The sequence below is a fragment of the Lissotriton vulgaris genome, chromosome 10 (genome assembly GCF_964263255.1).
Source record: "Lissotriton vulgaris chromosome 10, aLisVul1.2, whole genome shotgun sequence".
Classification (NCBI taxonomy): domain Eukaryota; kingdom Metazoa; phylum Chordata; class Amphibia; order Caudata; family Salamandridae; genus Lissotriton; species Lissotriton vulgaris.
In genome coordinates, this window is record NC_141698.1 from 236,059,567 (window position 1) to 236,080,316 (window position 20,750).

General features: G+C 51.6%; 1 protein-coding gene across 1 annotated transcript in view; it reads left to right on the plus strand.

Annotated features, from left to right (window-relative positions):
- Positions 1 to 20,750, plus strand: part of CDK5 (cyclin dependent kinase 5) — a 617,240-nt gene that overhangs the window by 455,712 nt on the left and 140,778 nt on the right. Inside the window, exon 11 of the mRNA XM_086940921.1 lies at positions 7,469 to 7,549. Coding sequence (XP_086797047.1) covers positions 7,469 to 7,549 — 81 coding nt within the window. The remainder of the gene's footprint in view (positions 1 to 7,468; positions 7,550 to 20,750) is intronic.

Below are 20,750 nucleotides of genomic sequence, written 5' to 3' on the forward strand. Positions count from 1 at the left end.
AGACCCCGCATTCGGTTGTGCGAGGCGACGACACCCTGCCGGGGGCCTTGGTGGAGTTTGGACGGGGGTGGCTTCGAAGAAATGCCGAAGTTTGCGGAGTTGCGGAGTGCGACCCAACATGGCGCCCGGACCCCTTTGTCCCCTTGATCGAAACTACGGAGTTGAAGAGGTCTCGCGGGTGTCGACTGGCACCCGGCTTCACCATCCTCAGTTGTTTTAGACATTGGACATTGGCAGGCTCGGACCTTCTACAACGGGTTCATACTCGATTAGACGACCGGGCGGGTGCCCACGCACTAGAGGGCACCGGGCGCGGGTGCCCTCTGTTCCAGGCGGTGGTCTGCACCGCGACTCCGCGACTAGATACGATTTCCTGGCCAGCCAACTACATGGGTGGCGCGACGCTCTGGCGCCACAGATCAACCGAGGGAGTTGGTGGCCCTCGCCCCGGAGCTATAGTGGGTGAACGGGCCTGCCCGACTCGGCGACGGTTGTCTCCGCCCCCTTATCGGTGCCCTCGGACGCCGTGGCGGTGGCGTGAGCCGAAGCGGCGGAGTCTTCACAGGCTCTGGAGAAGGAGATCGCCCATACCCGACTTGAGAACGAACTCCCGGGAAGGTTGTGCTGGACACCTGTACACGGAGACGCCTACTCCGGGACCCTCACGGAGAGCCCCTGGCAGCATGGGGAAACCTAAAGGAGCCAAGGGATCCAGCCAGACCGCCTCAGACTCTGAAGCCCAGGACAAGGAAGAGCATGGAGACCCTAAAAGACCTGGTGGCGCACCACTCCAGCAACAATTCGACCGTGTACTGGAAGCGATAGAGGCAACTCGGTCGGCCCTCCAACAGGACATTGCCCAGGTGGCGACGGGCCTGGGCCTCCTTAGGGCAGACCATGGTAAACTCTCGGACCGGGTCAAGGAGGTGGAGGGCACGGTGAAGACTTTAGAACCGGCGCAGAGAACCCTGGCTGCGACGATAAAGGATGCCATGTCCCGAATTGAGACCCTCGAACGGAGGGCGGAGGATGCGGAAGGCCGCAACAGGAGGAATAACATTCGGGTGGTGGGCCTGCCGGAAAAAATCGAGGATGGCGATATGGTGCGATACTTGGAGACCTGGCTCTGAGACACGGTGGTCCCAGAGGGCCTGTCCTCATTTTACACTCTAGAACGGGCCCACAGAGTCCCAGCACGGCCCCCACAGCAGGGACGAGCCCCAAGGCCAGTGGTGGCACGATTGCTACATTTCCGGGACAGAGATCTGATCCTAAATGCCGCCAGGCACAATGGCCCGTTCCAGGTTGCAAACAGTCAGGTGAATATCTTCCCTGACTACACCTACGAGACGCAGCGCAAGCGGTTCTCCTTCCTGGCGGTTAAGCGTGAACTCAGGAGTGAGGGCATCCAATATTCACTCCTATTTCCCGCAAGGCTCCGCGTCATTGTCGACGACAAAACCCAGTTCTTCGACACCCCAGAGGAGGTCTGTGACTGGCTCGAACTGTACCGGACAGGGAAAGATGGTTATAGCGCCTCGACCCATCAGGCGGAGGAGCCGGAACAAAGGAGGCGATCTAAGAGGGTCAGGAACCGCCGCGGCCGCACGGGAGGGCCCTCGACTGCGGAGACATCATCGGAGCGGAGGGGAGTGTTGGAAGTTCTGTCGGAACTGTCGGGAGCAAGAGGCGAAATCATCGAGGAGGAGGAAGAAAACCCGGGTGCTCAGGGGGCACCGTCGGACTCGGAAGATTCAGTGGCAGACAGTACCCATACACCGGTGATCACACCGAAATCGGTGGAGGACCTTTTGGACGGACAAGGGTAACGGGATATGCTGCCTTGTTTTGGGTGGGGGCCCGGCAGGGGGGAGGCGGTTGCCGTTCTTTATTGCTGACAACGAAGGAGGGAGGGTTGGGGGGCTTCTGCTCTTGCCCCGGAAGGGTTTGACACCGGAGGGGGCTTACTATAGTCCTGGTGGCCTGGGCGACGAGGGCCCACTGCCTCCGCTCAGCCCGCACCTGGCCCATAAGGCCTTCCTACGGTGGCGACCGTAGGACTAGTGGGGATTTTGGGGTTGATCTCCGTAGAGGTTTGGATGGGATCTAGATGGTGCAGTTTGGGTCCTGTTCTGGGGTGGTTGGGGGGGGGTTTGTTGGTTTTTGGGTGGTTTGGTTCTGGTTGGGGAAAATGGCCGCCGTCAGCGCTGGGAGGATTGATGCTTTTTCTTTGTGGGGACCCGAACGGGGAGACTGTGCAAGAACACTCTGGGACAATGGCTGATGTTGCTAACTTGAAATGTATTACTTGGAACGTGAGGGGGCTTCACACTATGTCCAGGCGTCACAAGGTCCATGCTTATTTAGTGCGTAGGGGAGTGCAAATGGCGCTGCTGCAGGAAACGCATCTGAACAAGGCGGAAGGGGCGGCGCTTCAGCGTAGGTGGCGAGGGCAGGTCTTTTCCACGGCATACTCTGCTTATGCCAGGGGGGCGCTAATATGGATTAGGGCAGGAGTCCCCTTCCAGGTCACGAGGACAGTGTTGGACCCAGAGGGGCGTTTCGTGGCCATCTCAGGCACGCTAGGGGGGAGGGACCTGAGCGTTTGCTGTGTGTATGCTCCTAATGTGGACCAGACTGCCTTCCTTTCCAGGTTATCGGGCTCGCTGGCCCACTTTTTCGCCGGGCCCCTCCTGCTGGGGGGAGACTTTAACTCCGTAGTGGATGTAGACATAGACCGCTCGCATCCCCCGCTCCCCGATTCCCCGGTCCGGCGGACGGCTAAGGGTCGTCAAGACTGGCAGACCCGCTGGGGTTTGACGGACATTTGGAGGGCGCATCACCCCGCGTCTAGAGATTATTCATACTTTTCGAGCCTTCATGAGCTGCATGTCAGACTAGATGGCTTTCTTGGTTCGTCCGAATTAGTTTCGGCAGCGGTCCGATCGGAGTACTTATCGCGGACCATCTCGGACCATAACCCCCTCCTACTGGACGTTCGCTGGTTCCCTGGGACGCCGGCAGTACCCACCTGGAAGATGCGCCCCGAGATCCTCGAGGACAGTGTCTTCAAGGCGGACCTAGGGGAGAGAATCACGGATTATTTTGCGTCCAACGGCGGCTCCGCGAGTACTAGGGCGTTCGAATGGGACGCTTTCAAGGTGGTGGTGAGGGGCTACTGTATCTCTAAGAAGGTGGGCATGCGGCGTGTTATCCTGGCTGACTTAGACACAGCGGACCGGGCACTCCGCGAGCTCGAAATTAGCCGCCCCGGACACCCAGAATTGCAAACACAAACGGTAGAGGCGAGGGAGAAGGTAGCGGTGGAGGTCGAACGGCTCCGCTGTTTCGATTATAAGGCCTATACGGTCCGGTCTATTGCGGAGGGCGACAGGTCGAGCGCGTTACTGGCGTGGTTGGCCAACCCTACGCGCCAGTCCCAAACGACGACAAAAATGCGTGGGGCGGATGGGACCGAGGTGTGCACCCAACCGGAGATTCTTAGTTGCTTCCGGCATTACTACGAAAGTTTATACCGCAGTCGCTCCGCACGTGACCCAGACCGGCTTGATAACTATCTTAGCCCACTGGAACTCCGCACAGTAGGACAGGAAGTGGCGGAAACCCTGGGTTCTGACATCGACTTGGGGGAGATCCGCGGGGCCATCAAACGGATGGCGAGGAACAAGACCCCGGGCCTAGATGGCCTTCCGGTGGAGTTCTATGCAGCTTACGCTGACCTCTTGGCCCCTCGATTACTGGTGGTCTACAGGGAGGCGAAGAGGTTGGGTCGTCTCCCTGGCTCGATGTGTGAGGCGTTGGTGGTTCCTCTCCTCAAACCAGGCCGAGACTCGTCTGACCCGGGGTCCTACCGTCCCCTTTCAATGCTGACGGTGGACTACAAAATATTGAGCAGCATCTTGGCCTCGAGGCTGCTGGGACATATGAGTTCCCTAGTGCATGAAGACCAAGCCGGTTTCATCCCGCGGCGGAATACGACTATGAACATCCGAAGGTTGTTCCGCTTGCTTGGGGAACCATTCGTGGATGCCCCGTCCCCGGTAGTCTTGTCGGTGGACCTGGAGAAGGCTTTTGATAGCCTGGAGTGGGACTACCTATGCACGGTATTACGGAAATTCGGCCTCGGGGAGGGATTTGTCAAATGGACAGCAGTCCTCTACGCTTCCGCTTCGGCCAGGGTTAGATCGGGCCCTTTGATTTCATCGCGATATCCGGTGGAGCGTGGCACGCGGCAGGGGTGCTCCTTATCCCCGCTTCTTTTTGCACTAGCGGTAGAGCCACTAGCGATGCATCTTCGCTCGGGAGCCCACTATACGGGCTTATGGACAGCGGCGGGCCCGCATTACGTCTCGCTCTATGCGGACGACCTGTTGCTCTTCCTGGAGGATCCGGTCGACGCGTTGCGGGGAGCGGAATTAGCGCTAACGGAGTTCGGAGCGGTCTCAGGCCTCCAAGTGAATTGGTCTAAGACCTGCCTCTTCCCGATGCGTAGGGGTACCCCCACTCCTGCGCTAAGTAAGGAGATCAGATGGGAGCCCGACTGCTTTAAATACCTTGGGGTATTTGTGTACCACGACCAACCCGACCTCCTAGATGGAAACATTGCCCGTTGCATGCGAGCACTCCGAGGTAGCATGGACTTTTGGGCCACGCTGCCGCTCTCCGTGGCGGGACGCATCGCCCTGCTCAAAATGGTGGCGCTCCCCCGACTATTGTATTACTTTCGGACTTTGCCGATCTGGGTCCCACCGGCCACGTTTCGTCGCTTGCGTTCTATGGTGGTCGGGTTCCTTTGGGGAACGGGCCGGCGGCGGGTGGCCCTCAATACCCTGATGAGGCCGAGGGACGAGGGGGGGCTCGCTGTGCCGGACTTCGAGAAGTATTACCTAGTGGCGCAGCTCCAGACCTACACCCAGGAGATAGCCAGGGAGTTCAGAGGCCCGGAGGACGGTAGAGGGACGGGTATGGCCAGGCACGTCCTCTCCTTTATCGCGCTGCGACAGCGCTTAGTCCTACGGGACCTGTCGATGGAGGAGCGGACTATCCGACTCTGTTGGAATCGGGCTCATAACAGAGGTCGCCTACGGACGCCATATGCGCCTGAAATACCATTGGGGATGCTGACGGCCCTCCCCCACGGAGGAGATTGGTCACGACTGGCGGACTGGGAGGATTCCGGTTTACAGCTCGTCGGGGACCTGTACGAGGACGGAGCGCTCCTGTCCTTTCAGGATCTCATTGACCGCTTTGGGATCCCCCGGGGCGACTTTCTGCTGCACTCGGCCATTGTGCGAGCGATCCAGGCGCACTGGCAAAACGGGCTAGAGGAACCTCAATTGTCTCAGGTGTGCCAGTACGTAATGATGTCGGCGGGCACGGTGAAGGCGGTCACTTGCCTCTACGGCAGGTTGATTGCCGAGGGGTTGGTTCCTCTCGCCACACTGAAGTCCCGCTGGGAAGAGGACATTGGTAGGGAGATCCCGGAGACGACCTGGTCCCAGCTGGTGAGGCGTGCCTGGAAGGGTACACGTAGCGCCCGTTTCCAACTGGTCCACTATTATGTTCTCCATAGAGCGTACCTGACCCCGGTAAAGATCAGGCGTTATTTTGCCACGGCTTCGGCGGAATGCCCTAGGTGCCCGGCTCAGGAGGCGGACCTCCTACACATGCTATGGGCCTGTCCAGGACTGACGTCCTACTGGCAGGAGGTGGCGACGACTTTGGAAGAGGTGACGGGGAGGCACTTATCATTCGATGTGGCGGTAGGGCTCTTGCACTGGTTCCCCCATACCCCCCGGAATAAAATCACCAGTAAATTTATCGACCTGGGGCTCCTACTTGCTAAGCGAGAGGTGACCAGGAACTGGAAGGCACGAGCTGGTCCTACAGGCAGCAGATGGCACAGTGAGCTTTTGAAATGGGCGGCGGGTGAGAGCGCGCTGCGATATCAGTTGGCTTGGAGGCAGGGCAATGAGAAGGCGCAGGAGGCCGCGTTAGAATGGGAAACGCTGGTGCAGGCCCTCAGAGATTATGGTACCCCCAGCGACTCCGAAAGTGAAGAAGCAACTCGACCCGAGTCCCGTTAAACATTAGCATTGACAGCACTATTACCTTCCCCGTGGGTCAAGCAGTGGATTCTATGTTGATGAGCTCCCTGGCGCTGATGGTGGGGGGGGGGGGAGGGGGGGGGTTCACAGTAATTGGGAATTTTGAGGGGGGGGTTTCTTTTGAGATTTTGGGTTTGTTTAGAAAAGCAGATGACGGACAGTGTGTTATCCGGACCAGCTCCAGCATCCTACTGACCCCAGCTGCATTTGCCGCCCAACCCCAGGGATATGGGCTGATTGGCTGTATAGCAACGTTATGGAAGGGGGTCGGTGGGCTATACCTTGTATAAGTTGTTTATAGTATGATACTGGTCGCTACTGTATTGTTTTACTGATTCCTGCAATAAAAATATATTTAAAAAAAAAAAAAAAAAAAAAAATGGGAGCTGTGCAAATGCATCAACAGAATACAGTTGGGTTGCTTCGTTCAATTTAGAAAAACCTTAACCTTCCTGTTAAAGTAAAAATGTTGATTTGTATATTTGTTTATGAATTAAATACATTACTGACCGGTAATAGACTTTTCCTATGTAGGGGCATATTTACCGATTCGATAAATAACAAATCAGTATTTTCCGATTAGGTAGTTACCGAATCATCATTTACCGATTCGGTAAATGAAATGTAGGAAGCACTTCAAACAGTGCTTCTGGGCTTAAAGGATTCGTTATTTACCACCAACTATTAGTTGGTGGTAAATAACAAATTCCTATTTAAATGCAAATATGTGCATTTACACATGTGCCATGTGACAGACATACAAGCCCTTTGGGCATGTATGTGTGCCACATGTGCACACTAGCACTAATCAGGGGGGCAACATGGTGACAAAGTGACACCCTGCCACCCTTGACTTTTTCCCAATTTTACCGAATCAGTATTTACCGAATTGGTAATTGACATTCATTCCTATGGGCCTCCAGGCCCATAGGAATGAATGGCAAATACCGAATCGGTAATTACCGATTCAGTAAATACAGGTAATCGGTAAAATTCGGTATTTACGAATCGGTAAATATTATTTACCTACATGAGGCCCTTAGTGGGGGTCCTGGGTTTCCAGTAATGATTAAGGGGAGTACACAGACGATAATGGGTCAAGAGCCACTGCTCTAGAACAATGGCAGGTAAACTGCATCATTATTAACATGACGTTTTGCAATTGCGTCCAAATTCTGTAATAGCGAACGTTAAGCAAACTACTGATTGCATCATGCAGTTACTATTGACCAGTTATAGCCTGAGAGATGTAATTATACAATAAATGCCTACGTTTTATGACCTTCTTAAGAATGCCCACTATTGTGAATTCAACATTTCTTTTCTCCCTCCCTTTTCAGCCATACCCCATGTACCCTGCTACAAACTCTCTTGGTAATGTTGTTCCGAAACTCAACACCACTGGACGGGATCTGCTTCAGGTAAGGGACTACTTCAAATGAGAATTCATATGGTAAAGGATAAAGCCTGAGTAGGAATAAATAAACCAGAAAAACATAGATGCGAGAACAAGGAAAAGGGTAGAGCTGTAGTGTAGGCAATACTGGAAGGGGTCCAAATAAAGTACACCAGAGGGTGTAAGGCATTCTTTGGGGTTCTGTTGCAATTTATTCTTACTGGGAAGTATATGTGGTAAGTACCTGTTTACAGTTGTTGTCTCAGGATGTGGTTATTCCATCCAGCGGCTCAACTCTGCAGCTTGACTTTCCAGGTTTAGAGAAGACGCTCAGTCAAGGCTTACCCTAGGTGAGGCTAGGAGTTAGAAACTGAGATTTCATATGGCATAGAAACAATAAAAACACTCTGTCAAATTAGTGCTGTAGCTAATATCAAGTATACAACTTTATTTGCAGGTAGGTTTAATAGATCATTTAAAACTGATACATCCAAAAATATTTTCTGGGGCCTAGCTGCAACCCAAAACGTTTTGTTAGTGCCAGGCTTACATTTAATGTTGATGATTAGGTCAGTTTTATTCTGTCAATGTCCATTTATGTGTTCTCTGAAACCTTCAGGGAAACATTTGGGCTCATCTACATCTCTTAGACAATGTGTTTACAGCTTGCAAACTGTGGAGCAGAGTTGACAGACAGACTGATACAAAGTATCTGTCTTGCTATAGTGGCTCTGGGTAAATAGTTAGGCAACTCATTTCATTAGAAACTCTATAAATGTCCAGCAATCCCATGAATAAACCACATTAAAAAAGCAGAACATGGGGCCCGCTCCAGTTTCACTCTTTACCGTTTATCAAAGGCCTGCTTGCACAGTATCCTCTGGGTATTGGTGTTCCATGGGATGAAGTTAGGTGATACTAACTAGTTAATGACCTATCCGGTCTCAATCTTAGTAGGAGTGGTGAAGGGTTGCTCCTGGTTTCCAGTCAACTGGGACACCCAAGGGACTGATGGTTCCTACCCTGTTATAAGCCTCAACAAGTTCTAGATAGGAACTTGAATAAATTGTCTTAGTCTAATCACAATGTAAAACCATTATATGTCTGGAGCTGTAACATCAACATGTTCCAGTACGAGTGAGGTACAAGTTTGGAATTACTAGCTACATTTCTGAAACGGTTGAGGCCAGGGACCTGCTACTGAGGAGCACAATTCTAAAAACGAATTGTTCCTAAAGAACTTGCAGATGACTAATGACGCACTGATAAAATCTGCCATATTTGAAAACTTGTAGGGTAACAGATGTTTGAGGGACTGTGAACATTTAAATTTTCAGCATTATTTGTTTTGAGCCTAAAGGTTAAAAGTTGTCCAAAATGAATTGCTTTGGAGAAGAAGCAGTGTAGTCTAACTCAGAGGCAGTTTGTGCACTCATATTAATTTCTAACTTTTCTACTCCTAAGAAGTCCAAATTTTATGAATTTAGCAGTAAAATATGTGATTATGGAACTGTTGTCGTTTCTACTTTTTATCATTTAAATTAACTAACAGGTGCTGTCAGCATCAATTAGGGAAGGAAATAGCGCCAGAAAAACTACACCACACCAAACAGACCACAGGGCAAAATGGAGAGCGTAGTACTCACCCCAGCCTCCAACTCGTAGTTATTTGCCAGCATCAAGTGCAGCAAGTAAAGAGAAGTCATGTGATGGCACACAGTAATTTTATCCAGATTAAATCCCCTTTTCTTGGCTCCTCCTTCAGAACAAGCACCTTTGGCTGCCAGGGGCGGCTGGTGACATTTGAAAGTGGTGAGGCGTAAACTAATTTGCATATTGCACCGCAGCGAGCGAGCCCGAACCACCTTGCATCCATCCATACATCATTCATGCATCCACCCATCCATCCACCCACCCACCCATCCTGCATCCATACATCATTCACCCATCCATCCACCCATCCATCCACCCATCCATCCACCCACCCATCATCCATCCTGCATCCATTCATGCATCCACCCATCCATCCACCCACCCATCCATCCTGCATCCATCCTGCATCCATCATTCATTCATGCATCCACCCATCCATCCACCCATCCTGCATCCATCCTGCATCCATCATTCATTCATGCATCCACCCATCCATCCACCCATCCATCCACCCTGCATCCATCATCCACCCATCCATCCTGCATCCATCATTCATGCATCCACCCATCCATCCACCCATCCATCATTCATTCATCATTCATTCATGCATCCACCCATCCATCCACCCATCCATCCTGCATCCATCATTCATTCATGCATCCACCCACCCATCCATCCTGCATCCATCATTCATTCATGCATCCACCCACCCACCCATCCATCCTGCATCCATCATTCATTCATGCATCCACCCATCCATCCACCCATACATCCACCAATTCTGCATCCATCATGCATCCATCATTCATTCATGCATCCACCCACCCATCCATCCACCCATCCATCCTGCATCCATCATTCATTCATGCACCCATCCATCCATCCACCCATCCATCCACCCATCCATCCATCCATCCACTCATCCATCCTGCATCCATCATTCATTCATGCACCCATCCATCCATCCATCCACCCATCCATCCTGCATCCATCATTCATTCATGCATCCACCCATGCATCCATCCATCCTGCATCCATCATTCATCATGCATCCACCCACCCACCCATCCATCCTGCATCCATCATTCATTCATGCATGAGGGCAAACCGATATGTTGTGGGTATTAAATTGCTTAATAAACGACAATATTGGAATTATAATTAGTAGAGGGGATCTTATGTTATCATTACACCTGTCAAATGACTGCATTGTTACTTCATTCAGTGTGTTTAAGAGTTTAGTGAAAAACGTTTTCTGCACAGGAAAATGTATGTTTATTTCGGTTTTCATACTTTTACAGACTGTCTTCCTCTGTTCTAAGTGAAATCTTTTTGTCATCTGCCTGGGGCTTCTTATCTCTGTGTTCTGGGAAGTGCGGGCGGGTTTTCTACACAGTAATATAAGGCCACAATTGTTATATGGGGCAGTCCCGGCCGGTGGAACAACTCCAGTCACGGCCGGCATGAATCAGGGGGCTGGGGGGAAAGGGGGTAACCGCGCGGAGAGGGGTGGGTTACATTTTAATGCAATGAATTAAACTTATCAGGCATGAGGCATCTTCTTCGGTCCCACGTCTCCTTTGCAACGCTCAACAGGAAATACTAACGGCGCCAAATCAGGAGACCGAATGCGACGGGGGTGGGCGGGCGGCGGACCCTTGTTTCCTCGTATCCTGGCATTTGATAGGGCATGGGGCGACTTTGCGCAAAACGCATCACCGCCCGGGCAGGAACCTATCTACAGACGCATGCACTATACTGGGCATGCGCAGCATCCTAATGGTGTGTGAATGTGAGTGAGGGGCAACGCTCCTCACTCACATGCGCAGTTAGACCATCTTCTGGAAGCCTGCTCTCACCTGCGTGCGCAGGAGAGAGCAGGAGACATGCGCACTTTAACCCCTGAAGCACCGGCCGGCCGGAAATGTAAACAGACGAATTGTGAAAGCTGTCAATTCGTCTGCTTACATTCCTGTTGCCCAAACTGCAGTGAGCAGTTTCTTTTGTGGGGCGCTGCCCCGGCGCCCCTATGGACCAGCCGCCCCTGTTGGCTGTTTGTCTGTGGATGTTTAGATAATTTTTCTAGCTGTCACTGAACCAGTCATCTTTAAAAGGAGCACACCTACAGGTTCAACTAGTGGGGCTGTAGAAAAGCATGCTTAGCATTGGTCCACCTCTAATGTTAAGCTCAGAAGATCGCAAGTTGTTTTTGTTCAAAGACGTTTTTCAAGTAAAGTCTGTGTGACTCCTCTTTTTAGTAATACTCTGCATGGGCATCGACTCCATTGTTAGATTGTTTTTCATTCGACGGGTTGGGATATACTCTCTTACGCTCTGGACCGAGATCATTTCTGGCTTCATTCGGTTTGCCAGGAGATCCCCTTACTCAACTGTATTGTCCCAATTGCATAGTCACTCTTTCGTTCTGAAATGAATGAAATGAAAATTGCCCTTGTATAGCGCATAACTACCCGGAGGCCTCGCAGCGCTTGTGACTGATTACTTAACGCGAGCTCAGGGTAGTTCAGCAGGTTTTGGCAAACAAGTGCGTTTTCAAAGCTTTCCTAAAAGACATATGGTTGCTGTTTGTGCAATTTTGCACATAATGCCCTTCGACTCACATCAGCGGCCTATGGACCAAGCATGCCTGGACCCTTTTTCACATCGAACAGCTTTAACTAAACAAGCATTTGCAATGCAATAGGTCTCGCATTATGAAAGTTTGAGCTATTGGTCTTGTAAATGACACATTTTTTATTTATATGTTGGTTTTAAAAATAGCGAAATTAATAGCTTTGTCATTTACATTGCCAATACTTTTATCTTTTGCAAATGTGACACCTATTGCATTTGTAATGCAACATGTTTTATATTTACGTGACTTAGATGTATTGATATTACAAATAACAATGGCTTTTAATTTTTTTAAATACATAATACTTAAATAAAAGTTATTGTAATTTATAATGGCAATAGCTTAAACTTTTGTAAATAACTTTTGTGAGGATTATGTTCAGTGTATTTTATTGTGACGAAAATCCAAGAACAGAAGTGAAATATTAACATCTTTGTGACATTTGTAATAAAGCTTGAAACATTGAGAGAACATATTTGAACCAGTTGATGTTGAATGGTTGCACAGATTGACTGTGGTGGCGACGAGTGATGCTGTGGCGTTCAGTGATGCTGTGGTAGCGCATATTGATGTTGTGGTGCCCCTGAGTGATGCTGTGGTGCCCCTGAGTGATGCTGTGGTGGTGCTGAGTGATGCTGTGGTACCCCTGAATGATGCTGTGGTGGTGCGCTAGATAGAGTGAGTGAGGGCGATAGATAGAGGGAGTGAGGGCGATAGAGTGAGTGAGGGCGATAGATAGAGGGAGTGAGGGCGATAGATAGAGGGGGTGAGGGCTATCGATATAGAGGGAGGGCGATAGATAGATCGAGTGAGGGAGGGCGATAGATAGATCGAGTGAGGGAGGGCGATAGATAGAGTGAGGGAGGGCGATAGATAGATAGATAGCACGAGGGAGGGCGATAGATAGATAGATAGAGCGAGGGAGGGCGATAGATAGATAGAGCGTGGGAGGGCGATAGATAGATAGAGCGAGGGAGGGCGATAGATAGATAGGTAGAGTGAGTGAGGGCGGTAGAGTGAGTGAGGGCGGTAGAGTGAGTGAGGGCGGTAGAGTGAGTGAGGGCGGTAGAGTGAGAGTGGTAGAGTGAGGGTGGTAGAGTGAGGGCGGTAGAGTGGTAGAGTGAGGGCGATAGAGTGGTAGAGGTATGTGAGAGGGTGAGGGTGTGTGAGAGTGAGGATGTGTGAGAGTGAAGGTGTGAGAGTGAAGGTGTGAGAGTGAGGGTGTGTGAGAGTGAGGGTGTGTGAGAGTGAGGGTGTGTGAGAGTGAGGGTGTGTGAGAGCGAGGGTGTGTGAGAGCGAGGGTGTGTGAGAGTGAGGGTGTGTGAGCGTGCGAGTGTGTGAGTGTGCGAGTGTGTGAGTGAGGGCGTGCAAGGGTGAGGGGGTGTGAGTGGGTGAGGGGGTGTGAGAGGGTGAGGGTGAGGGGGTGTGAGAGGGTGAGGGTGAGGGGGTGTGAGAGGGTGAGGGTGAGGGTGTGTGAGGGTGAGGGTAAGGGTGTGTGTGAGAGTGAGGGCGTGTGTGAGAGTGAGGGTGTGTGTGAGGGTGAAGGGGTGGGTGAAGAGGTTGTGTGAGGGTGAGGGTGAAAGGGTGGGTGAGAGGGTGAGTGAGGGTGAGGGGGTCTGAGGGTGTGAGGGAGGATGAGGGGGTGTGAGGATGATGAAGTGTGAGGGTGAGGGGGTGTGAGGGTGAGGGGATGTGAGGGTGAGTGGGCGTGAGGGTGAGGGGAGTGGGTTGTGGGGATGAGTGAGGGAGGTGAGGGTGTGTGAGGGTGAGGGGGCGTGAGGGGTGCAAGAGGGTGTGGGGGGTGTGAGGGTAGGTGAGGGGATGTGAGGTTGAGGGGGTGTGAGGGTGTGTGGGGGTGAGGGGGATGAGGGGATGTGAGGGTGAGGGTGAGGATGAGGGGGTGTGAGGGTGAGGATGAGGGGGTGTGAGGGTGAGGGTGTGAGAGGGTGTGTGAGGGTGACCCAGATTGAAGAGTCAAAGATGAAGTTGTGGGTGCTTAAATTTGGCAATAAAGCAAAATTCGTGTTCATATGTGGTAATCTGCATACTAACACTGTATGCGTCACCTTGATTCTGAGGTCAACACAGCTACAATGTTGCCCAATATCACATATGAGGTCTCAGCCAGGTCTAGCTTAACAGCCAAAAGCACACTGCATGCTGGGACTTGTAGTTTCACTGTTAATAGCGTAAGTCTAGGTTAATAAATCACAGCATGCAAAGAGCTGTTGTATAAAAAAAGGGCTGAACTGGCTGAACTTATCACACTTCACGTAGTCCTTCTTGGCAGCAGTAATGTGAATAATTGGCAAGTGCAATAGGTTTAGCCAAAGGCACAACTCGATCTCTACGCATGTCAATTGTTTCGCCTATGTTGTTGTGAATGAGCAAAAATAAAAAAAGTGCTTGTTTTCCAATGACGATTGGCATTTCCGAAAAACGCCCAAAAAACAAAGAAAGTAAGCACATGCCCATCTCGCATGTGCATGTATCTGGCGTTAGCATCTCACATGTGCATGTATCTGGCGTTAGCATCTCACATGTGCATGTATCTGTCAAGACGCTCCAGTGACACCAGTGTGATGACGTGTACATCATGATGCAGTAGCCAAAACAAGATGTTGAGCTAACCCCCAAATGCGGACTTTGTTCCCCAGCACTAAAGTCAGCGGCTTTGGCTATTATGCCACATCCTCTACTTCAATTTCCATAACAGCAAATTGTAAACATATTTTTTTTTTAAATAAATACATTTATTAAATGCACCAAAGCAAGCAAAAAAAAACAAAGCAACTCCATTTTGTCGAAAGATGTTTTAGATTATCGGAAAGGGTAAAATTGCCTTAAAGCTAATTGTAATGTATTCACGCTTTTTTTTATCAGAAAAAGAAGGGAGCCAAGCAGTCTGGGCGAGTATGATAAGTTTGAATAGTTTCTGGAAGTGTTGGGAAAGGAGACAGCGACGGGATAATAAAGTGCAAATTAGGCTCGTAGCAAACATTGTTATCTTTACTGCAGTGGCATATGTGGAACACACTTCTGCACCTATGCATCTAGCGCCGGAAAAGCAGAGTACAGCCCGCAGCGCTAGGAAGGCCTGTGCGGTACGCATGCAAAGCAGCAGCCCCGGGAACTTCAAGGTCGACAAGCCGCCCTGATGCTATCTGCGAGCCAGAGTCACCCTGTATCACACCTGCTGCCAGCACGATTAGGGGGAGTCGGGCAGAAGACATCCGGACAAAGATTTTAACGTCCAGCGGTAAGGCCCTGCCGCTGTCCCTCTGCACAGGCCCCCGCAGCAACCTACCCGTGACACCCCACGCGCTGCCGAAAAATTGCTAACTGCAAACCCCGCCACTTGTGCACCTTCTCTCGGTGCCCTGCGAGGAGCGTCCTGCCAGCAGTGTCCTGAAGGAGCTAAATAAGACACTGCGTGCCCCTCTCTCCCTTCAGCGGGGAAAAGCAAGCCCGACGCCTCCTGGAGCAGCCCCCAGGACAAAGGCCATGCCCCGACCACCTGTTTTTTCACCGCCAGCATTATTAGGCACAGCCCGCCGTACTGAAAAAGCGGCTGTGGCCTGTGTGTGCTCATGGAACGCTTACCGGAGTGCATTGTCCCGAATGAGGTCTAGAAGGGAGCATCCCGGCACTGCGCACCTCAGTTTTCCCAAAGAAACTTCCAGGAACAGAGTGTGGCCTGTTGTTTTAGGCGGAGAGAATCAGGATATTCTCAGAGAGTATCGGCAAGTCTCGCGACACTGCATCCTCGCCTGCAACTGAAGGAAAGTGCTGGGTACTAACTATGTGCCCGGTCGCGTCGCGTCGTGCAGATGGTCAAAACGAAACTGAAACCTACGGAGCATGGCAGAGTCGGATTCTGACGCGCGTGACCCAATCCCAAGGCGCGCGTCAGATTCCGACATTCACAGCAAACAGCCAGCAGCAAAAGCGCGCTCACATGGACAAATCTGACACTGAAAAAGTGCACGTCCGACTCGTGTCCACATTCAAGTAAGCAAGAGGTATACTAAAGTATACAAGAGGTCTTGAATGCTCGACCTAAAAATGGGCTGCTGATGGACCACACTCTGTTCCCCCTCTGACTGAAGTGTTATTCGAAGTACCCTCACACTGACCAACACTTGGTCTGTAATTTATGCTTCTTGCACCACCATCAGGAGGATACCTGTGAGGCCTACATGTCATTCCAGTTTAAGAAAACCCTTCTGGACCGACGTGCACAGCACCTAGAAATGCAGCGCTGACACTTAGACGACACACCCGACATCGTTTGGCCAGTCGGACAAGGAAGGAGCAGCAGCCTCGACAGACGACGAGTCCCAGGGGCGACTCTTCCATTAAGGCGGAGGAGCATCGCCCCATTAGGACTTCCCCCAGAGAAAGGAAAATAAAATGGTAATAAAGTTAATTTATTACCATTTTATTTGTTAAAGACCCCGTCTCGAGCTGAGCTTTGGGGGGGGGGGGGGGGGGGGGGGGGGCAGCGTTTTCTGATTTCTGCTGCTGCCAGTCAGGCAGCAGCAGAAAGCAGTGATGGGCAGGGAGCTTTAAGTTTAAAGTGCATGTCTTTTTTACTGGCCATCTTGCGGCAACCAGCCAGACATGCGCATTTTAAACCTCTCTAACCCAGCTGTCTTAGGCAGCTGGGTTAGAGACAGCTTAGGGCTCCAGTGTCCTCGGGAGCATCGAGAGAGGTTGCTATCTCCAACGAGCAGCACCAGGATTGGTTACTGCAGTTTCCTGAATCCTGCCTATAAAGACCCGAGGGAGAAGGAGGACATCGCGCCAGGAAGGTAAGTGGGATTATTTTTGTTTCCTTATTTTTTTACTTTTAGTTTTGTCCCCCCCCCCCCAATTCCCCCCCATCCCCACCACCCTCACCACCCTTCTTACATGCCAGCCAGCACTGAGGAGTCAGTCTCTATTCACGACTCCAGACTGATCTAAGTGGGTGACAGAACAAGATCCAGTCAGCTTGGAGTCTTCTGAAAAGCCTCGGACCGTGAGTACACCTGCCCCTAATCTGAAGCCCAAAAAATTGTCCCAATACAACTGCTCATGGGCCGCCACTGCACAAAAGCCATGGATTGCACCAAACCACCTATTCGGATTCTCTGCCCTTGGGTTCGGTGACGAAACATCAGCCTGTAGGAGGGGACTCCACTTCCAAAAAATCAGCCTTGGAACCAACATATTTGACCATAATCTCAGTACCGAAACAGTACACAATGCTAAGGTCCGACCACACCAGCACCAAAATATTACACCTTCGGACCGAAAACTCCACAGAGTCTATCTTCGAAACTATGCAAGGGTGATTCGATCCGAGGTAAAACACATTACTGATTTAGCCTGGAACAAAGACAATTATTCTTCACCTGGCAACGCCTCTACCCTCTAAGAGACAATTGTCTTTCAAAGAGGATATTGACACTCCTATTGAGACTCTTAGGAAGAAGAAAAAGGACATGGGCACTAGCCCTTTACATGTTCCTGTCCCTAACTCTCCAACTCCGCCATCACCTCCTCCACCCTCTACCGGCTTCACCAAAACAGTCGGAGGAAGGCAACATTTTCCTATTCACATATATTCGCCCATCAGGGATGATAATCATGACATAGAAGACACACATCCGGAGGACCCATGGGATTATTTATTTATTATTATTTATAAATTTATAAAGCGCCTGGTGACCCGGAGGCATCCCCGCGCTATAGAGCTGTGATATCCAAGAGGAGGGGGGACCGGAAGACTATTTGGGGAATAAGAAAGTTTTTAGTTTTTTCCGGAAGAGGGCGTGGCAGGGTTCCAGACGCAAGTGGCGAGGCAGTGCGTTCCAGCCTGAGGAGGCTTTGACCGAAAAGCGACGGCCACCGGTCCGAGCCTTCTTAAATTTAGGGACGATGGCCAAATGCTCGTCGTCCGAACGCAGTGACCTAGGGGCTTTGTAGGGGGCGACAAGGTCTTTCAGGGCGGCCGGGCCGGCACCATTAATGAGTTTGTGACTGGTGCACATTGCTTTAAACTCAACTCGCTGGCGGACAGGGAGCCAGTGCAGGGCCTTGAGGGCTGATTTGGCAGAGGCTCTAGGGGGGAGGTCCATTATGAGCCTTGCCGCGGCGTTTTGTGCCCGTTGGAGTTTGGCTAAGGTAAACTCCGGTGCACCGAGGTAGACGGCGTTGCTATAGTCAAGTCTGGCTAGGATGAGCCCTTGAACCAGCAGTTTCCTGGATAGCGGAGGAAGGAGAGGGAGAATTTTGCGGGTTGACCGCAGGAGACCAAAGCATGTTCCAGCGATCTTGGTTGCCTGGGTCTTCATGGTGAGGCTTGGTTCCAGCCAAACGCCTAGCGTTTTGACTTCTGTCTTTGGAGTGGGTATCTCACCAAAGGTGTCCGGCCACACCGAGGCGGGAATTGATGACCATTTGTTGCCCAGAAGCATAATTTCGGTTTTAGAACCGTTCAATTTTAGGGAAGATTCGCACATCCAGGAGTAGATGTCCTGGAGGCAGTTCCGCAGGCTGTCTGGGTGTTTGTCCAGCTGGGAGAGGGAGACGACAAGTTGGGTGTCGTCAGCGTAGTTGACAATTTTGATCTCATAGGGGGTCACGATGTCTTCCAGGGGGGCCATGTAAACATTAAACAGGGTGGGACTAAGCGAGGACCCCTGCGGGACTCCACATGTGAGTGGAAGGGGGTCTGAGCGAGAGTTGCCGTCCCACACCTGAAATGAACGGCCTGATAGGAAGGAGTTAATCCAGGCGTGTGCTGAGCCCACAATTCCTGCCCTGGCCAGGCGATGTAGAAGGACACGGTGATCCACCGTATCAAAGGCGGCACTGAGGTCCAGGAGGATCACCGCCACTGATCCTCCTGAATCCAGAATGCGCCTTGATTCCTCAATGACGGAGAGGAGGGCTGTGTCCGTGCCCTGGCCGGGCCGAAAGCCAGTTTGAGATGGGCGCAGGATTTTGTTGGTCTCAAGGAATTGGGAGAGTTGGGAATTAACTAGTTTCTCCGCCATCTTGCTGATGCAGGGAAGGAGTGATATGGGTCTATAGTTAGACATGTCGTCAGGATTCAGATGGGGTTTTTTTAGCAGGGCTTTGACAACCGCATTTTTCCAGTTGGGCGGCACTGTGCCTTGGCGTAAGGAGATGTTAATGAGATCCCTGATGGTAGTGGCTATGCTGGGGGCGGCAGCTTTTAATAATCTGGCCGGGGCTGGGTCAAGAGGAGAGCCGCTTTTCATTTTGGCTAACGTGGCGGAGACCTCAATGAGGGAGGTTGCTCTAAAGGAGGACAGCCGCGGGCTGTTAGTACAGACCTCAGTATCAGTGGAGTTGTGGGGGGAGATGCTGGGGAGAGAGTCCAGTATTCGCGAGATTTTAGAGTCGAAGAAGGAGGCAAAGTCATTGCTTCTGTCTGGGGGGGCATGGGAAACGGTGGGTGCTGATGGAATGTTGAGGAGTTCTTTGACAATCAGGTACGCTTCTTTTGTGGAATTGGTGGCGTTTTGTATTCTGTTGTCATAGAATCCTGCCTTGGCAAGTTTGAGAGCTGATTTGTAGCGTCTAACTGCACTATTGTAGAGGTCTTTGTTGCTGTGGAGCCAGTCCTTTCTCCACTGCCTCTCGGCCTTTTTGCACTCTTTGCGTAGGTCCCTGAGGTCAGGAGTATACCAGGGGGCCTGGCCCTTTATCCTGTTTTTGATCTCCCGATTTTTTATGGGGATAATATTATCGAGAGTGGAGGATATCCAGTCTCTGACTTGGGAGTCGGCGGTGGAGGGGTCCTCAGAAAGACTGGGGGTCGAAGCGTCCAGGGCTGTGGACCAATCCTCCACCGAGAGTCTGGCCCACGCTCTGTCTCTGGTGAAGGTGGGGGGTTTTTGAGGCCTTTTGAAAGCTCCAGGGAGATGGGTCGTGACTAGAAAGTGGTCCGTCCACGGGAGGGGTTGGGAATTGATGAAAAGGAGGGAGGGGATGTTGGAAAACACCGGGTCGAGAAGGTGCCCTTTCGTGTGAGTTGGATCAGAGTTGGCGAGAAGCAAACCCAAGGCCGCTAGGTCGTCAATAAAGTCGGTTGCCCCAGTGTCAAGGGGATCCTCGAGATGGATGTTTAGGTCGCCTGTTATAAGGAAGTTAGGTGTCAGGTGTGCCGCGGAGGAGACGGTTTCCAGGAGGGCGGCTGTGAAGGGGCCAGGGTGGCCGGGCGGCCGATACACCAGGAGGCCTGACAGGGAGTTAGTCGAAGACAGCTGAATCGTGAAGAGGCAGCTCTCTGAGTCTTGGATTGCGCAGTCTTTGGATCGACAGGTAAAGTGGTCCCTGTGGATGATGGCTAATCCACCTCCTCTACCTAGGGGGCGAGGTTGAGACATGATAAGGAAGCCCGGGGGGAGAGCTAGGACAATGTCAGCGTTGGAATGCTCCGTAATCCAGGTTTCTGTGAGGAAAAGTATGTCCAGATTAAGGTCGACAATAAGATGGTTGATAAGCAGGGCATGTTTGGGAAGTGATCTGCAGTTGAGAGTCGAGATTTTAAGAACTGGGGGAGGGACCGGGGGTTTCGGAAGGGAGAGATTGCCTGGTTTGCATTTGTCACAGCGGCGAAAAGGGACAGTAGGGTCGTGTAGTGCCAGACAGGAGCTGTTTTTAGTGGGTCTAAGGCTGAGAAGCTCTCTACGGGAATAGCTTACCTTAGAGGCGGCTGGGACAGGCATAGAGTCTGGCCCTAGGCCCGGTCGTGCGCGGACGGGCGCAGACGGGCTTGCCTTAGGCGCTCCCGCTGCGCTCGTCCGCTGCGCTGGTATGGCCGGCACATTTATATTGGGTATAAAGGGCGTGGCCTCGCAGTGGGCGTGGCTCCGCGTGGTGACCGCGCTGGCGGTGAGGGCGTTTCCCCTGTATCAGC